The sequence below is a fragment of the Onychostoma macrolepis genome, chromosome 12 (assembly GCF_012432095.1).
Source record: "Onychostoma macrolepis isolate SWU-2019 chromosome 12, ASM1243209v1, whole genome shotgun sequence".
Taxonomy (NCBI): Eukaryota; Metazoa; Chordata; class Actinopteri; order Cypriniformes; family Cyprinidae; genus Onychostoma; species Onychostoma macrolepis.
Window position 1 is genome coordinate 30,473,705 of NC_081166.1, and position 18,065 is coordinate 30,491,769.

The window sequence follows — 18,065 nt, forward strand, 5'->3', positions numbered from 1 at the left end:
ATAATATTATGTCAAAGGTGTTTGCAACATAAGACAAATGTTTGCTTTTGAGATGCGCTTCTGATATTTTGAGATATATAGAGATGTGAGGTATTTTGCATTTGTGTGTGCAAGTCTTGGATTTGTGTGTAAAGTTTTGAAAATGTGTGTAAGCAGTTGAAAAAACCCTTGTTAACAGGAGCTGGAGAGAGAGAGAGAGAGAGAGCCGTGGGGCAGCGGTACAGAGCTGGAAAAGGAGCTTACAGGATGAAAAGCTCAATCCTGAGATGAGGATCAGAGAATGAGCTTAAGTTCTAGAAACGCAGGAAGACAGAGAGGTCTGACACCCAAATCCCGTTATCACAGCAGCCAATGAGCAGCGCTGATTCTGCAGAGCTTTACACACAGAGCACTGATGCAAGACAACACCGCCGTTTGCATGGCCTCCCGGGGCTTTTTTAAATACCAGCATCAGATGCAATTAAAACCACGTGAAATCTTCAGTACTGTATTGATTTCGGGTACACTTACACATTTATGCATTTTCACAAATGTCATTTTTTTAGTGCATCTCCACCAATTGGTTTTATTTTTCATTGCATGGGCAAAACTGAAGAACGAAAGCTATGCACATTTGGAATGACGTGAGGGTGAGTAAATAACGACACCACTTTAATGAATTGTGTTAAATTAGGGTCCCACTGTTTCATTCAACCAGTACGACATTTGGTTAAATGCTGATGAGTTTATTTTAAAAAGAGACAGGTAGCATCATATCACAAGAGGCATTGAATGACATGAGAGCGTCTTCCGTGTAGTATCCAAAACTAAAGTGGCTGCTAAAAAAAAAAAACGTTTCTAGTACAAATATCGATGTTTTATACAAAATTAGCCCTGCTGCTACGTTATAATGCATCCACCCTTCTCCTTGAACGGGTTCTTGTCTTCTGGGACTCCTTTGACCAGCGGGTCTTCGGCAGACTTCTCCTCAACAAACGCAATGATCTCTGGGGCTGTTGTTGAGACCTGAGGAGAAGAGTCAGGAAAGATGCTTTAGGTTTCATCGACTGCCACCGTCTTGCTCAGAATGGGACTCAAATACGTAAGCAATCAGAGGATGCAGCCAAAATTCTGTAATCTTTTAATCACACTCGTGTCATTCCAAAACGTAAAAGAAGAGTTTCAGTTCTCTTTGACTGAAAACTACAAACTGTTCTTTAGTATATAATGCTCCCAGAAGATAGAAAGTCATACAGGTTTGGAACGACACAAGGATGAGTTTTTGGGAGGACTGAGTTCTCACCGCAGTTCGAGGAGTGTTCACTTCCAGCTTCAGCTGATCCAGCTCCATCTTCAGGATGTCTTTATCTGACATGTCCCGAGCCATCCTGACTGTCCAGAGAACATCAATCATTGAAATTAATGTGAAATTAAGCTCAATATTCAGTCTGAAAATGTCTTGTGAACAATGCTTGTACGCTGTGGTAATCTAACAACACATTTATCCTATAACAATCCATGAAAAACAGATAAATAGATTAAAGATAAGATCAAATTAAATAATGAAATAATGTATTTAGGTTGATTCAGTGATGTCATATTATATTTCTGATTTGAATAAAATCACAGTTTATTTTTAGGTAACCATTTTTCAGTGTACTGTTAAAATCACTTTAAGGAAAAGGACAAGAAAAAACCTGATAATAACACAAGAAAAAGCTTATAAATGCTCATAAAAACCATATGCATTGTTCCAAATAAACTTTAACACGTATTAAAAAGCTGTGCATTTATAGAGAAGACTATTAAATTACTGGGAACCACGTTGTAAAAAATGATTTTCCAAATTTGTTAATAAAGATTATTGGCGTATGTTTTAAAAAAAAAAAATCAAATTTCAGCACTTCTGCTTAAAAATGTCACGCTTGTGTTACACTGAAAAAATGATTCATTGAATTTACTACATTTTTTAAGGTGAGTGGTTGCAATCTATTTATTTGAGCTACATTTATATAAATAAATTTGGTTGACTTACTTTCAATGTTTTTATTTTTTTAAATGTAGCTAAAATAAACTTTTTGCAACCACTTACCTTAAAACAAAATGTAGTAGCCTATCATTTTTTTCAGTGCAGTTGCCGTTTCTGTGTAATTATTTGTGAAGTTGACAAGCGGCTTCTGAGCAAACATTGCTTCTACGCCAAGTGTTTTTCACTGAAAAGAATTATACTACATTTTTTAAAGGTAAGTGGTTGCAAACATTTTATTTTAGCTACATTTAATGAAAAATAAAAAATAAAATAAAAAACGTTGAAAGTTAGTCAACTAATTTGAATTTTTTATTTTTTAATGTAGCTAAAATAAATTGATTGCAACCACTTACCTTAAAACATTTAGTAAATTCAATCTTTTTTTGTTTGTTGTTTTTTCAGTGATAGCATGAAAAAACTCAGGCCTGGTTGTTTCAGTAAAATAGTTTTTTATTGTGACCGTTCTGTAAATCTGACATATATTTGACATATTCTGACCAAAACAACAACAACACACACACACACACACACACACAAAGTCCTGTATTTACCTGTTGATTGTGACTGGCAGCAGTCAGAGAAAAGTGCTGCAGACTGCTAGGAGATCATCAGCATCGAGGCTCCTCTCCGGTCCGTCTGTGAACAGACTACGCTCTGATCTCTGGCTCTTCTCCTCTATTTCTCTCCTCCTCAGGTGGGGATTGCGCTCTGATGTCATCAATCCGCCCTGATCTCATTAGGCCAATCAGAGCAAATAGGACGGCCGTGAGGAGTCACCTCTAAACAACATTGAAATACTGCAGTGCTGCCATTGTCCTCAAATTATGCGCTGATGGAATTACTCTGTCAACTACCATCAATGGCTTTTAGAAAGGATCTTCAGTGTAGACAGAGCTCATTGTGATTTGTATATCTCAGGCAATAAGCAGAGCATTGGTTGAAGCAGTAAATATTCATTTCTGGAGAGAAATGCTCCGTGGGAGACACTGAAGAAGTCCTCAGACGAGCCTGGAGCCAAACATGTCATACTGTCCTGCCTCAAATTCAGTTAAACATCTACAGGTCCGTTTATACAGGACATTGATTTTGCAATCTTCACGTTTTTCATCAATACAAACTCTGTTAATATCCAGGCATGATAAATACTGAAACATACCATTAAAAGTCTGGGATGATTTTGTTGTTGTGAAATTAATACTTTTCTTCAGGAAGTACTCATGAAAATGATCAAAAGTAAGACGTTTAAAATTTTACAAAAGATTTCTATTTCAAATAAATGCTGTTCTTTTGAACTTTCTGTTCATCTGTGAATCCTGAAAAATAAAATGTATCACGGTTTCCACAAAAATATTGAACTGTTTTGAACATTGATAATAATCAGAAATGTTTGTTGAGCAGCAAATCAGCATATTAGAATGATTTCTGAAGATCATGTGACACTGAAGACTGCAGTAATGATGCTGAAAATACAGCTGCATCACAGAAATAAATTACAGTTTAACACATATTCACATAGAAAACAGCTGTTTTAAATTATAATATTTCACTGTTTTTTGTTTTTGGGGTTTTTGATCAAATGCTGTGGTGAGCAGAAGAGACTTTAAAAAAACATCAACCCTAAACTTTTGAACCATAGTGAACCATAGTGTGCATTGGAGTATTACTGGACTGAAGAAGGAAGAAAAAAAAACATTATTTTTAATAATATGCAACCAATCTTGATAATTATCACAAATGGTTTAAAAATCACCTTAATAATGCACTTTGTTCAAAATGTTTATTAAAAACATGTCTCTTCAAAAACAGCACATCAAAACAGATCAAATAGTAGAGTCCTTCTAATATACAATAATATACAATAAATGTTATGCTCGTTTGAGAGCTGTATGAATTTCATGCCATAGATATGAACAACACTGCAAAAAAAAAAGGTGTAGGATTTACTTAGAAGGAATTTACACAGAAATTGCTAGTAAATTTCACAAAAATAAAAATGACAAAATGTGAAATTTTGAAACAGAAAAACTGAAAATAGTATCTTTTGCAATCTTTGTTTTATTTAGTACCTTGAAAAATCCGACGTACCATTTTGTGTGTGTGTGTGTGTGTGTGTGTGTGTTTGAAGCGCATTATCCAACTGAAATTTAGTTTATGAAATGAAGTGTCCTTGAGCTCTCTCAGACGCTCGTGTTCAACTCAATATGAAGTGTTTCTCAGCTCCAGGTGCGTTTGGCCGTCATCCACAGCATCATGGCCCAATAAACTGCTCAGCGCAGGATTACTCCGCCACGATCTGCTTAATAACCGCAATGCTTTCTTACATTCCCCGTGTTGGAAAAACAAGACTATTATCTGATGATTAAGAGTGTTTCAAGTCCACGTCTAAACAGCTGTTTTGGATGGTTTGGGAGGAGAACGCTGCCAGACCTGAGCAGGCTTGAATTCGCTCCAAACTGCATTGATATCTGCTGTGTGTCCACTCATGAACTCTGGGTAAGCCGGCCTCACCTGTAATCCGGTTTCTCTGGATCTGGGTCAGGCCCCCTTCGTCCAGGATTAGCAGCAGAGACCTTGATTCCTGATCAGTGACTTCACAGCGTCATTATGACGAGGAGCTTGTAGAAGCACATGGGTCAAAGACCAAGCAAAACAATGAGGCTTTAATATATTTTAGAACGTGTCCTGGTTCATTAGATGTTTTTCTATCATGCATGATTTACACCCACAAAAATGCCATTCAGTGTAACAACAGTTCATCTCGTCAGAACCAGAATCATTAGAGGACATTAAAAGACTCTATTTAAGTTCATAATAACCAAAAACTAATGAATTGTCATTTTAAATCTTCACCGATCTTTGCCACTATCCTTCAAACCAGCCTGGTTGTCTTTAATCATTTAAAGTAGTGCATGATTAATCACATCCAAAATAAAGTATATGTTTGTGTACTGTGTATTTATTATGTGTATATATATATAAATACACACACATGCGGTGTATATTTTGAAAACATTTGCAATGTATTTACATGTATATATTTACATTCATATTCATATATAAACATATTTAATATATAAACACAACATGTTTTTCTTAAATATATACATGCATGTGTGCGTGTGTTTATATATACATAATAAATATACACAGTACACACAGATATATTATGTGAACAAAAACTTGGATGCGATTAATCATTTGACAGCATTAATTTAAAGTAACAGAATTTAGTATGATCACTTTTTCTTTTGCATTATTTAATAAGTACTGGTCAGAATACATATGTTGTTTCATTTTTACATGAATGTATCTGTCACACTGAATGCCGATGGAACATTGTTTCACTCATATTTTGACATATTTGAAATATTACACTTTACTTGCATTCAATATTATTTCTATGCATTTAAAATACTGTGTAAGTACCTAAAATGCACATATCAGTGGCTTACATATTAATATGCATGAAATTCAGTTTGTTTAGTTGTTTCCTGTTTGCTCAGCCATGGCTTTTTAATGTTCATAATACAACCTTGTATCAATATTTCTACTTCAACATTTTACATTTAATTTTATGTGTTACTTGCTATTTCTTTTGTAATTATTTGTATTTTCTAAATTTTCTAAAAATTTAGTGTACACTAAAAAAAAAAAAAAAATACTTTGAAACAATTTTTACTTAAAAAATTCTAATAGACTTCATAAAAAAAGAAGACAGAAACAAGAAAAAAGAAATAGCAAACAACACTGAATTAAACATGACATTTTGAAGCAGAAAGACTGAAATAGTATTTTCTTATAAAATGTACCCTAATAATATTTACTTTATTAATTTATATATATAATTTTTTTTTTTGTTACTGTGCAGGAAGAAATGAAGCAGTAATTGTTTGTAAGCTATATTCTTGATTTAAGAATTTTTCAATATTTTGGCTGGAAACAAGACAAACAATCTAAGTAAGAAAAGCATGTCTTGCGGTGCAGTAAGACGCATGTGTTACTGTGTCATCATCACGGTGACTTACTTTCTCTAAAGCCAGTTAGACACGTGCTCTCAGAGACGCTAAAGCTCCAGTAATTGAGCTGAGACTGATGAAGAAGCCCATGTGTTCCTCATTAAAACATAGAATCATAGAATCATAGTCTTATTCCAAGACTTCTAACCCACACTAAAGCATTCATTAGGTTCAGACTTGATCATCAATGAACTCATGTACAGTAGTATTTTATAATATATCTTTGTTAGTGTATTAAGAGTTAATCAGTTATTAATTACAGATCATTTGGATGTTAGCATAATAAGACAAATGTAAAAGTCAATATGAATGTCAATAAAGTTTATGACACTTCAGAGCGCGCTGTTATTGAATTTTTATCTTTTAAACACTAGATGGAACTAAAAGCATTTCCACTTGTCTCTGTGGCAGTGAGTGAAAAATGAATGAATGAATGAATGAATGAATGAATAAATAAATAAATAAATAAATAAAACGTTTTAAAATACCCCCCCCCCCCAAAACAGGGCACAAAACTGGGTCGATATTAAGGAATTTTCTTGTTTTTTGCAGGTGTTTTGCATTTGAAATTTTGTATTTCATTGCATCCTGTTTTAGAGTCAACAGTAAAATTATATATATTTTTATTTAGTAAAATTATATATTTTTATGTATTTATTTATTTATTTTTTACAGTGTTATAATATTGCTGTCATTATTATTATTATTAATCCTAGGTTAACTTTTCAGTGCATTTTTCAATGTTGTTTCTCAGTGTCAATATTATTTTTAATATTAATATTATTATTAATATTACAATTTTTTTTTTTTTGAGTAGTTTTGTAGAGATTTCTGGGTCAAACTGAAATAACTTTAAATTAATCAGTTAATAATCTGTTAAACTGAATAGACTTTTCGATGTGCTATTTGAATTGGGCTCTGTGAGCCGGCACGCGCCCCCTGGAGGAAAACACTTCATGTCCCACAACAAGATTCCTGAAAAGCGCAGCGATTCATTTCGAATCATTTCCGCGATTCGGTTCTTTTGAACAGTTCGTTTTAATGAACCAGTAAAAAATAATTGATTCACGATTCATACGTCATGACGTATTTACGTCCTTGTTGCAGCTCATGGAATGTTTCAAAGAGAAATTGTTACTTTTCCAAATGTTATATATTATTGGAACTATATTATGTTGTACTTACTCATATTATATTATATTGTGGCGTGAAATACAGAAATTTTTTCAATAAAATTATTCAGTATTCAAGACCTCTCTCGTTTTGCAGGAAAAATTACTTTTTTGGCTTTACTAAATAATCTAAATATTTAACTTTAATTGATTTAACAATTTTTTTTACACCAAATTTCACATTCATAAGTATAGGTTTACTAATAAAAAATGGTTTTGTTGACTGAACTATGGGCAGTATTAAAGATTCTTTGAACAAGAAAGCTATAAAAATATATATATATTTCTTTGATATTTTTATTTCCTTCTTTTATATATATATATATATATATATATATATATATATATATATATATATATTAATACCCCTTTTTAGTTTTTCCTCTTTTTATTTTACAGTGTTCAATGTAATGTACAATGTTCAGCATATGCATTTGAAAGGAAAAAAAGAAAACAAAAACTCGTTTAGAACCTAAGTGTAATATCAAACAAATACTTATATTCATCTTTACATCTCAGGTCGAAGACGAATCGCTCTTGTGATTCATTCAAATGAATCGACTCAAAAGAACGATTCGTTCACGATCCCTAGGAAGGAGATGATATACTTCCGCCATCAGGAGCCATGGCTGCTGCAACCAGCAAAAAAGCACTGAGGTTTTTCTCTCAGTTCGGAGCTTTTATTCTGACTCGGTTCAGTTTCTGGAACTGCTTCAGTATGTTGATGCTGTTCGCGGAGCGCGCGGATGTTAAACGGTACGCGCGAACGCAACAAATCACTCGCGGCATAAACACACGTGACGTGCAACAATGTAACAAAAGAACATTCAAACTCAGAGCGCTTGTGTTTTAACTGTATCATCGTGCTTAAAGTGATGACAAAGTTTCATTTAAAGAACTGAGAAAGAAGTGTGCCGAATCTTGAATGTAGCTGATGTGCATTGTCTTAAACAGCTGTTTTTGTCTTTTTAGGAAGCCAGACATCCAGGTGCCTTACCTGTACTTTGATTTAGGAGCTGCAGTGTTGTGTGCCAGCTTCATGTCCTTCGGAGTGAAGAGAAGGTGGTTCTCTCTGGCCGCTGCGCTTCACCTGGCCCTCAGCACATACGTGTCCTATGTGGGGGGGCAGGTGCATTATGGAGACTGGCTGAAGGTAAAAACAGACAGTTTGAGTTCATCTCTACAAAAAGGAATCATTTTTGTATTGTCAAAGTGTTATTGTGTGGCACCAGAAGTAATAACTGTGCTGATTTCCTCAATAAAAATTAAAAAAGCAGTAGTATTTGGCTTTTGGATGTACAGTCAAAGCAAAAATTAATCAGACAGCAGATATAATTTTTGATATTTTTTTACTAGTGGGTGCAGGACACTATAGTTCATTTATGTAACTGAGGATAACAAAATAAAGTAAACTGTGACATATTATACCCAAAAATTCTTCATACAGTGTGGACTACCAGGAAAATTGAAAGAAAATAAAAAAATTGGGACCAAAAAATGGTTCTTCTATGGCATCGCTGTGAAGAACCTTTCAAGCACCTTTATTTTTAAGAGTGAAGGTTGCATAACTTTAATGCCTCCATCAAAAGTCTATATCTAAATGCATTTTCCTGGAAAGTCTGAGCTAGAATAGCTTGTGAGAGCTCGATTATAAACACACTGAGGCTGTGAAAACGACTAGCGAGTAGATGGACGTTTATTGAGCATGACAACATCTGCAGACCCATTTAGACAAGTAAGCTTTACTGCTTTATTTTAAGTCGTAGAATAAAGTGTTAAAATAACTTGAGCTTGTGTTCACCATAGACCTTATTTCAAACGAATGCAACCAGAAGTGGCAGGTTTTGGCCTACAGAAACACTCTATTGGGCAAAAAAAGCAAGACTCACACCATTGGTTGATGAATTGCTGCTAACATGTAAATTAAGCTTTGTATTTGAACTAATTGCACACTTAACATGTACTTGTTTTCATTGATCTTCCTATTTACTGTGCCTCTGACTGCTCATGCAAATCCATTTTTCATATCACGTCCACCCATGGGATTATCCATCTGCAATATAGTGTTATATAACTGCAGTAATATCTGTCTTTAATCATAAAACAGTGGTCAGAGGAAGGTTTGCTGGAATGTCAATCATCCGTTGCTTGTTTAAGGAAATGTGGACGATGTAGATATGAATGCAGCGCTCACCTGCCATGCTTTCACTGATAACCGCTGCAGGTGAGGATGTACTCCAGAGCCATGGCCATCATAGGAGGGTTTCTGGTGCTGGCCAGCGGAGCAGGAGAGGTTTACAGACAGAAACCCCGCACACGCTCGCTGCAGTCCACCGGACAGGTCTTCCTGGGGATTTACTTGATCTGTACGGTGAGTTTGTCCAGTTCATTTGCTTCTCTGTTTCTGCATCCCGAGGTAACTAGGAATTACATAAGCTTCAGTCTGAATCCAACCTTCACCAACACCTGAGAAGAGATGATGCTAACCCTGGAACAGCATATAAAACTACCAAATTTTGCTTAATCACAACATATAATCATTGCAGTTAATAGTGTTTGTTTGATTATGTGTAATTTGTAACTAACTGAACATTTCTGCCATAGTCACCACTAATAACCTACTCCTAAATATATATTATAATATAAACGTAGAAACTTAAAATGTTCTGTAAAGCTGCTTTGCAATGATTCGTGAAAAGCGCTATACAAATAAACTTGAACTGAATCACAAACAGATCAGACCGTGCTGACGTTTGATTCTCATAGTCATGGAAAACCTAGGCAACTTTACAAAGGAGATTTGCAGGCCTGGAAAAGTCATAGAAATTATTCAAATTGATATTTTTGCAATTATTATCAGTTGTAAGATATAAGATAGAAATTGCTGTTTAAATACAGTATGTATGCAATTAACTAATAATAGTTCAAATCATTGACAACGATGTTTCATTAACAAGGCTCACTAACTTAAGCACTACTTAAATGTACAGTAAACTTATGTGATTTGTCATATTTGAAACGGCAGGTTTTTATGGCTCGTATAGTGAGAATATGGAGGAAAAACAGCTCGGTTTTAATCAGAGACTCAAACTGAGCAATAGCTATGCACTTTGCTGCCGATGCTGATATTTATATGATGAAATTCTGCTGCTTGTGATGTAAATCAATGAGATGTTTCTAACAGTAGAGCAGATACTGACATAAAACGATCTAAATATCAGTCATCGCTCTATATCTGCAATAATATATCTCAGTAAGATGAGATTGAAATGATCTAAACATATAATCCAGTGCTGATTGAAAGATGAAGAAATAACGCTCCTCAGAAGATGTGAGATGAAGATCATTCCTCCACTGAGGAACAGTGAAAGTAAAGCTCCTCAGAAGATCGAGACGCACTGATTTTTCTAGAAAGTGATTGATGGAGAATCAAGTAAAGCTGAGCTGCTTCAGTCCAGCAAGTGTTCATCTGGAGACATGACTGCAGTTATTCTGACGCTTACTTGATCAAAACCAGTCGAGATTTGACAGCAGAAAAACACGACGAACCAGCTGGAAGTAGTTTATATATATATATATATATATATATATATATATATATTCAAAGGCCTTTTACTTATTAAAAACTCTATAAACTATCAATTAGAGTGTGAAACAGGTTTAACAGCAAAGTTCTGCTCATTTTGAGGCCTTAGAAGTTCACATAACAAATATGATACTGTAGTCTTTATAGGGTTAATAGAATCCATCATAGAATAAAAATTTTTTTTAAAAACTAAGTTCTTGAAATTCGTTTGCACATACACTTTTTTTTTTTTCTCTCGGCATGTAATCCTTTTATTTGGATACATAGCAAACAAATTTCAAACAATTTGTTTTTTTCCTTTGATGGATTCTATTATTGACTTGAAATCGTGTTACATGTATTTAAAAAAAAAAAATTTTTTTTGCATTGTCAGTTTATTACAATACAGCAACAATGACAGTTTAACACACATTACATTATATATATATATATACATATACACACTGTATCAAATCAGTATTAGTAGCAGCATTGTTGTTACATTGAGTCTTAAATGTTTGCTGAAATAAATACCAGAAAAGATCGATTTGCGGCTTTTGAGAATCGATATCGAAACGACGTTATTTTTAAAAACGATCAATTGAAAAATAATTTATTTTTTTGCCCAGCCCTAGTTAACAGCACTGCTGTTATTTCTCCTCCAGGTTTACTCGCTCCAGCACAGTAAGGAGGACCGTCTGGCGTATCTGGACCATGTTCCCGGCGGTGAGATCACGGTCCAGCTGCTGGTGGTTGTGTTCGGGGTGCTGGCGCTCTCCTATCTCTCGGGCTGCTATGTGCGAGTGGCTTCGCAGATCCTGGCGGTTCTCTTACCTTTGATTGTGCTGTTCATCGATGGAAACATGGGATACTGGCACCGCAGCTGCCACGTGGAGTTCTGGAACCAGATTAAGCTCATCGGGCAGAACGTGGGCATCTTCGGAGCGGTGCTGATTCTAGCCACAGACAGCTGAAGACAGAGGAATATAACGGCAGCTGTGTACACCAGGAGAGACCGAACATGTGTCTCAGGGGATAAAGAGAATAACGCTCTCGAACACACAGAGGTGGACTACAATTCCCAGCTTGCTCTGGAATCGCCATCGCAAGCACAAAGACTGTTTACATTTCCTTTGTTTCCATTTTTTTTATGCATTATTTAAAAATTAAGAACGACTATGAGTCTTAAAAGTTAAATTAAAGTTGAATGATGAATTTGAGGGAAGTTTGGAAAGATGTTATTGTCAGTTTTGATGTTCTTAAGCTGTATAGTAATGTGGGATTTTTTCCTCATGTTACCGACATTTAAAATGCCATTGCATTGTTTGCTGAAGCAGTTTAGTTTGCATTCCTTATACGACTTCTATAAAAGCATCACAATGTCAATTAAAACATTTTTGTATGGAACCTACAAAATCTTTTGATTATTGCATGGTATTTACAGATAGATAGACAAACGGACATAGACAGATAGATAGATAGACAGATAGACAGATAGATAGACAAACGGACATAGACAGATAGATAGATGGATAGATAGACAGACAGATAGATAGACAAACGGACATAGACAGATAGATAGACAGACAGATAGATAGACAAACAGACATAGATAGATAGATAGATAGATAGACAAACAGACATAGATAGATAGATGGATGGATAGATAGATAGATAGACAAACGGACATAGACAGATAGATAGATAGACAGACAGACAGATAGACAGATAGACAGATAGATAGAAAGAACGATAGATAGACAAACGGACATAGACAGATAGATAGACAGACATACATACATAGATAAACAGACGTAGACAGACACAGATAGATAGACAGGAAGACAGATAGACAAATAGATAGACAGACACAGATAGATAGATAGACAGATAGGCATAGACAAACATAGATAGACAGACAGACGATAGATAAACAGGCGTAGACAAACCGACAGATAGTGTAAATATTACAACAGCCACTCAATAATTCACAGTATTACGTGTATTGTATAGTTTTATCAAGAGTAAATAGATTTTGATCAAATATGCTCTCAAAATGTACAAAACTTTTACTAAAACAATCATTTAAAATGTAAGTTCTCTAAATGACTCGGCAAACAAAATTGGTCAAGAAAATGATGGTTCAGTACATCAAAGCACACAATACTACATTACCTCCTAGAATCCGCTTGTGAAGATTTAAAGTAACTGAATAAAGCGGCAGGCCGTCCTCAGAGGTCAGGCTGGCTGCTCCAGGTATTGAGTTGCAAAAAGTAAACAAAGCTTCTCTGGCTTTTCATGCGTCACTCAGCTGCAGATCACTACCGAACACCTGAGTACTGAAACCCAAACTCAAGTCTAATTTCCTTCAGCAGGACTTTCTACAATTAGCAAGATCAAGGGATGACAGAGCTCACAAACGAGTAATGCAACATTTTTCAGAGCGAGGAAAAATGATCCATATTGTTGTTTAATGTCTCTGACAACATCTGTAGACCCATTTAAACACTTGCAACCAGTGCTCGGAAAGTTACTTTTAAAAGTAATGCACTACAATATTGCGTTACTCCCTAAAAAAAGTAAGTAATTAAGTTAGTTGCTTTTTATGTAAAGAAATGTGTTACATTACTTTTGAGTTACTTTTTAAATCTGGGCAGGGCTTGCTTGTTAGTTTTTAATCTAAGTTCTTTTTCTTTTACAAAAGTAAAAGCCCTTTCACACTAAAAGTGAAGTGAATGCGGCTCAGACTGAAGGAGATGTAGATTCTCGTCTGTACAGTAGAGACGCAGCTCAAACTAATCACATGAAGAATATGACGCAGGAGAAGAAAGTTCAACACTATTCAAAAATCAAACACAAATGTGTCATTTTTGTTTATTAGTATGGTTGAATTGGATCATCGAAGGTCAGTAGCAAAGACATTAGTTAATAAAATATGATTAAATACATAAATGATATTTGTCTCATTTAACATTTAATTATTGCAAGTTTGCATAATATTCTGAGTTTGCATTTGACTTTTTATTCATTTTGAGGAACGCTGAATGTGTTTTTGTGCAGGTGAGATGAGTAAATGTTGATATTTAGTCTAGAACTACAGTAAGATCATGTTCACACACAACGCTCTGCACTTACTGCTGATTTCTCTCAACATCACAACACCAGAGCTGTCACTCAATACATGAGATGCACTGGGAAAATAAATGGGTTCAGTTTTGATTTCACGTTGAAGTGAGTATACAGTCAAACCAAATTTATTCAGACACCTTCAACATTTCTCACATTATATCAGTTTATTCACTATAGTTTAGAAAATGGTAATAAAATATGACAAGAACTCAAACTGCCTCAGAACAAATTGATCTTGATAATATCAGATAACTTTGATAGAAAGGTCTGTAATGAAATCGGTTGAATAGCTGTCAGCTGTTAAATTTAAGAACACAATTAGATAAAACCAATTTAGCTCAACCAATTACCAAGAAATGCTTCATTTTGTTCAGTCTGTGTGTAAAAAGATCACATTAGCAATTAAAGAAAAAACACTTAATCAAAACATGCTCAGGTCAAAGTGTCCGAATCATTTTTTTTTATCCTAGATTTTCCAGGTAGTCCACTGTATGAAGAATTTTTGGGTATAATACGTCACAGTTTACTTTATTTTGCTATCCTCACTTACATAAATGAACTGTAGTGTCCTGCACCCACTAGTAAAAAAAAACAATATATAAAAAATTATATCTGCTGTCTGAATAATTTTTGGTTTGACTGTAGATAAGTACTAAAAATGTGCAAAAATGAAGACTCTATTGTTAATAGTTGACTCTTTTCTTCATTTGTAAGACTCCCAAGGCATAGGATCGTTTCCTTGTTTTTCCAGGTTCATCTTTTGCTTCTTTCGCTTGCGCTCTGCCATAACCAAAGCCGCCACCACAGTGACCATCACGGTTCCGGTAATGACCAGGACAGTGGCTGTTTCTGCCATACACAGCTGACTGTGCATCAAACCCAGAGACGCTCCAGCCAGCAAGAGCGGAGAATGGCACGTGATGTTCATGTAATCGTCCACATGGAGATGCCTAACGAGGAGAATCTTACTGAAGACGCGATGCAGCTCGCAGTCGCAGGCCCAGGGGTTCCCCGACATCTGCAGATGCGTGCTGGGCGTCTGCAGGTTTAAGAACGTCTTGAACTTCAGGCTTCTCAACTGGTTGGCTTCTAAGTTCAGAATGGTGAGGGTTTGTAAGGGAGCCAGGGCTTTGGTTTCAATCTTGGAGATATTGTTGTGGTGCAAGAGAAGAACTCCAAGACCCTGTTGCATGGTGAGCAGGCCTCCTTGGAGGATTGAGAGTTGATTCCACGCAAGGTTAAGGTTCTTTAGCATGGTGAGGCCACGAAACGCACCAGCTTCTATAACCTGAATGTGGTTGTGACTGAGATCTAACCTCTCCAGACTTTCTAGGTCCTCCAAGGAGTGAGACTCGAGGCGTCCCAGAGCATTGTGGGAAAGCTTGAGATCTTTAAGAGCGGTCAAGCCTTGACAGAAATCTGGAGGAAGGACACGGAGCTCGTTGTAAGCCAGGTCCAACTTCTCCAGGAAGGTCAGAGAGCAAAGAGCCTGGAATAGAAGTAGAGCAATATATTTTCTGTTCACATTTGAAGAGATTGTTCCCTTAATTAAGTAATTGTTCACACATCCTCATGTTGTTCTAACCTTGCATGATTTACTTCTGAGGAACACAAACGAAGACATTTCAGAGAGGTTTCAAATGTTTTTGTCCGTACAGTGAAAGTCATTGGCATGCAAACTAACATTAGACACTTTCATTGAGTGGACAAAAAAACTCAAATGTGTCCCTGCAGCACAAAAGCAGTCATAAGCAGCACAGGTATATTTGTAGCAATATTCAAAAATACATTGTTATCGATTTTTCTTTCATGCCAAAAATCATTAGGATATTAAGTAAAGATCATGTTCCATGAAGATATTTTGTAAACTCCCTACCGTAAATATATCAAAACTTCATGTTTGATTAGTAATATGCATTGCTAAGAACTTAATTTGAACAACTTTAAAAGGTGATTTTCTCAATATTTAGATTTTTTTGCACCCTCAGATTCCAGATTTTCAAATAGTTGTATCTCAGACAAATATTGTCCGATCCTAACAAACCATACATCAATGGAAAGATTATTTATTTTCAGATGATCTCTATGTTTTGTGGTTCAAAGTCACAAATACCTTTTTTTTTTAAATATCATCTTTTGTGGTCCATAAAAGGTTATTTTATGGACCACAATAGAAGACATTTAAAAAAAATGGTATTTGTTATGGTAAAAATTAGTTATGGTTATTTTAAAAAAAAATGGTAATAACTATGTTGGGGTTTTTTGTTGTTTTTTTGCTTAAATGTGAAGACCCTTTTTCCAATGAAAAGAACTTTTTGCTCAATGGAAAGATTCCACTATTAAAAATAAAAGGTTCTTTGCCCTCTGTGGTTCCACAGAGAATCTTTAATATCCGAGAAAACATTCCATTCCACAAATGGTTCACTCGAAGGAAATAATGGTTCTTTTAAGAACTGTTAACTGAAAGGTTCTTTGGGGAACCCAAAATGATTCTTCTATGGCATTGCTGAAAAAAAACAAAAACCTTTTCGAACCTTTATTTTTTCAAAGTGTAGATTAGAAGAATCATTTTGGGTGTTGAAGAACTTTTTCCAATACAAAATAACTATTTGCACAATGCAAAGATTCCATTCTTAAAAATAAAGTTAAATTTATGTGGCATCAATAGTTCCATGCAGAACCTTTAACATCCACTGGAACACTTCTAAAATTAAAGGTTCCAAAAGGGGTTTTCACAGCAATGCCATAAAAGAACCATTTTCAGTTCTCCAAAGAACCTTTCAGTGAACAGTTCTTACAAGAACCATTTTTTTCCCTAAGTGTGAAGTACATTTTAATAATCTAAAGAACTGTAAAGAAGCTTTTGTGGAATAAAAAGGTTCCATGGATGGTAAAGGTTCTTTTTGGAAACATTAATGCTAATAAAGAACCTTTATTTATTTATATTTTTTAGAGTGAGCTTTCCATTTCACAAATAGGTTACTTTGAGAAAATAATATTTTAAGAACTGTTCAGTAAAAGGTTTGGGGAACCCAAAATGTTTTTTTTTACTGCTATTAAAAACACACACTCTTGGAACCTTTATTTTTAAGAGTGTAGAACAATTTTACACTACAAAAGAACCATTTGTACAATGGAATGATTCATAAGGGTTGTTCATGAAGCCACTGATGCACTTTTTAAGAGTGTAGACAGAAAAACGAATTTGCAAAAGCAACCAAAACTGAACACACCTTAGAATGCACCACCTGCATGTTGCTTTGTGAGAGCAGAAGCACCCGGAGAGCCCATATCCCAGTGAAGGATGCTCCTCAACTCCGACAGCTTGTTCCCGCTGAGGTCCAGGAGCCACGTGCCATGAGGAATACTGTGAGGAACGCGAGTGAGCCCTCGGGATCGACAGTCCACCAGCTCAGACGCTTCGTAACAAGAACACTGATGAGGGCAGAGCTTCGAGCTCCCCACGACCAGGAAAGCGATGAGCAAAACGACGACGCAGAGCATCTTCAACAGCTCAGAGTCTCCATTCAAAAAGACAAAATGGTCCTAGACCTTCCAGATTAACAAGCACACTCGCCTTGCTCGTCCTCAGTGAGGAAACATCAAGCCGAGCTGAAAAGAAGTAGATTCAACTGGTATATTTGGTGCATTTATGATGCTTTTTCAAACAGCTTGCGGTCTGGGATCCACAAGGATTTGTGGCTTGGCATGAGAAGTCAAATTATATAAAGAGCTCACGAAATCCTTTAATCCGTTTATCATTTCACAGTTAAGCGCTTATGTTGGTCAACTTTCTTCCTGGACAGATGTGCATGGATCTGAAGGAGTTCATGCATGGCTTACAGTAATAAGAGAAATTACAGCTCTAATTGTACTTACCACAGTCTTCATGAATATAGAGTCACTGGTTGAGCAGAAACGTGGATGATTCATATTTCCTTTCTATTGCATTCTTAAAAACTCAACTAAAGAAACACAAAGCTAACGCTCGAGATTCTTCACCTGGATGGTGAGCTTCTCGCATGCAACCCTGCATTTAAGTCTCTATGACACTGACTTGATTTATCCTCAAAGCACACTGCATCACTCAAGAAACAAGAGTACTTGGTACATAATGAATATTTCATTGAACGGACCATCAATTTAGAAGCAGGGCGTGTAGTCTTACAGTTCTC

General features: G+C 35.5%; 3 protein-coding genes across 3 annotated transcripts; 1 reads left to right on the top strand and 2 right to left on the bottom strand.

The window, feature by feature from the left end:
* Positions 1 to 729: 729 nt before the first annotated feature.
* Positions 730 to 2,644, bottom strand: gngt2b (guanine nucleotide binding protein (G protein), gamma transducing activity polypeptide 2b). Its single transcript, XM_058794329.1, has 3 exons — positions 2,560 to 2,644; positions 1,283 to 1,371; positions 730 to 1,005 (listed from the first exon to the last, which is right to left on the bottom strand). The coding sequence occupies exons 2-3, from the start codon at positions 1,364 to 1,366 to the stop codon at positions 880 to 882; spliced, it is 210 nt and encodes a 69-aa protein (XP_058650312.1). The 5' UTR covers positions 1,367 to 1,371; positions 2,560 to 2,644; the 3' UTR covers positions 730 to 879.
* A 5,124-nt stretch (positions 2,645 to 7,768) lies between these two features.
* tmem101 (transmembrane protein 101) lies at positions 7,769 to 12,195 on the top strand. The gene is made up of 4 exons (XM_058793860.1): positions 7,769 to 7,952; positions 8,169 to 8,349; positions 9,421 to 9,567; positions 11,427 to 12,195. Exons 1-4 carry the CDS (start codon positions 7,822 to 7,824, stop codon positions 11,733 to 11,735), a joined length of 768 nt encoding a protein of 255 aa, XP_058649843.1. The 5' UTR covers positions 7,769 to 7,821; the 3' UTR covers positions 11,736 to 12,195.
* Positions 12,196 to 13,123: 928 nt separating this feature from the next.
* On the bottom strand, positions 13,124 to 18,051 carry LOC131550628 (insulin-like growth factor-binding protein complex acid labile subunit). Its single transcript, XM_058792884.1, is given in 3 exon segments — positions 13,124 to 15,379; positions 17,124 to 17,196; positions 17,198 to 18,051. Coding segments are annotated over 3 exon segments (1,056 nt in total). The 5' UTR covers positions 17,395 to 18,051; the 3' UTR covers positions 13,124 to 14,593.
* Between the last annotated feature and the right edge of the window lie 14 nt (positions 18,052 to 18,065).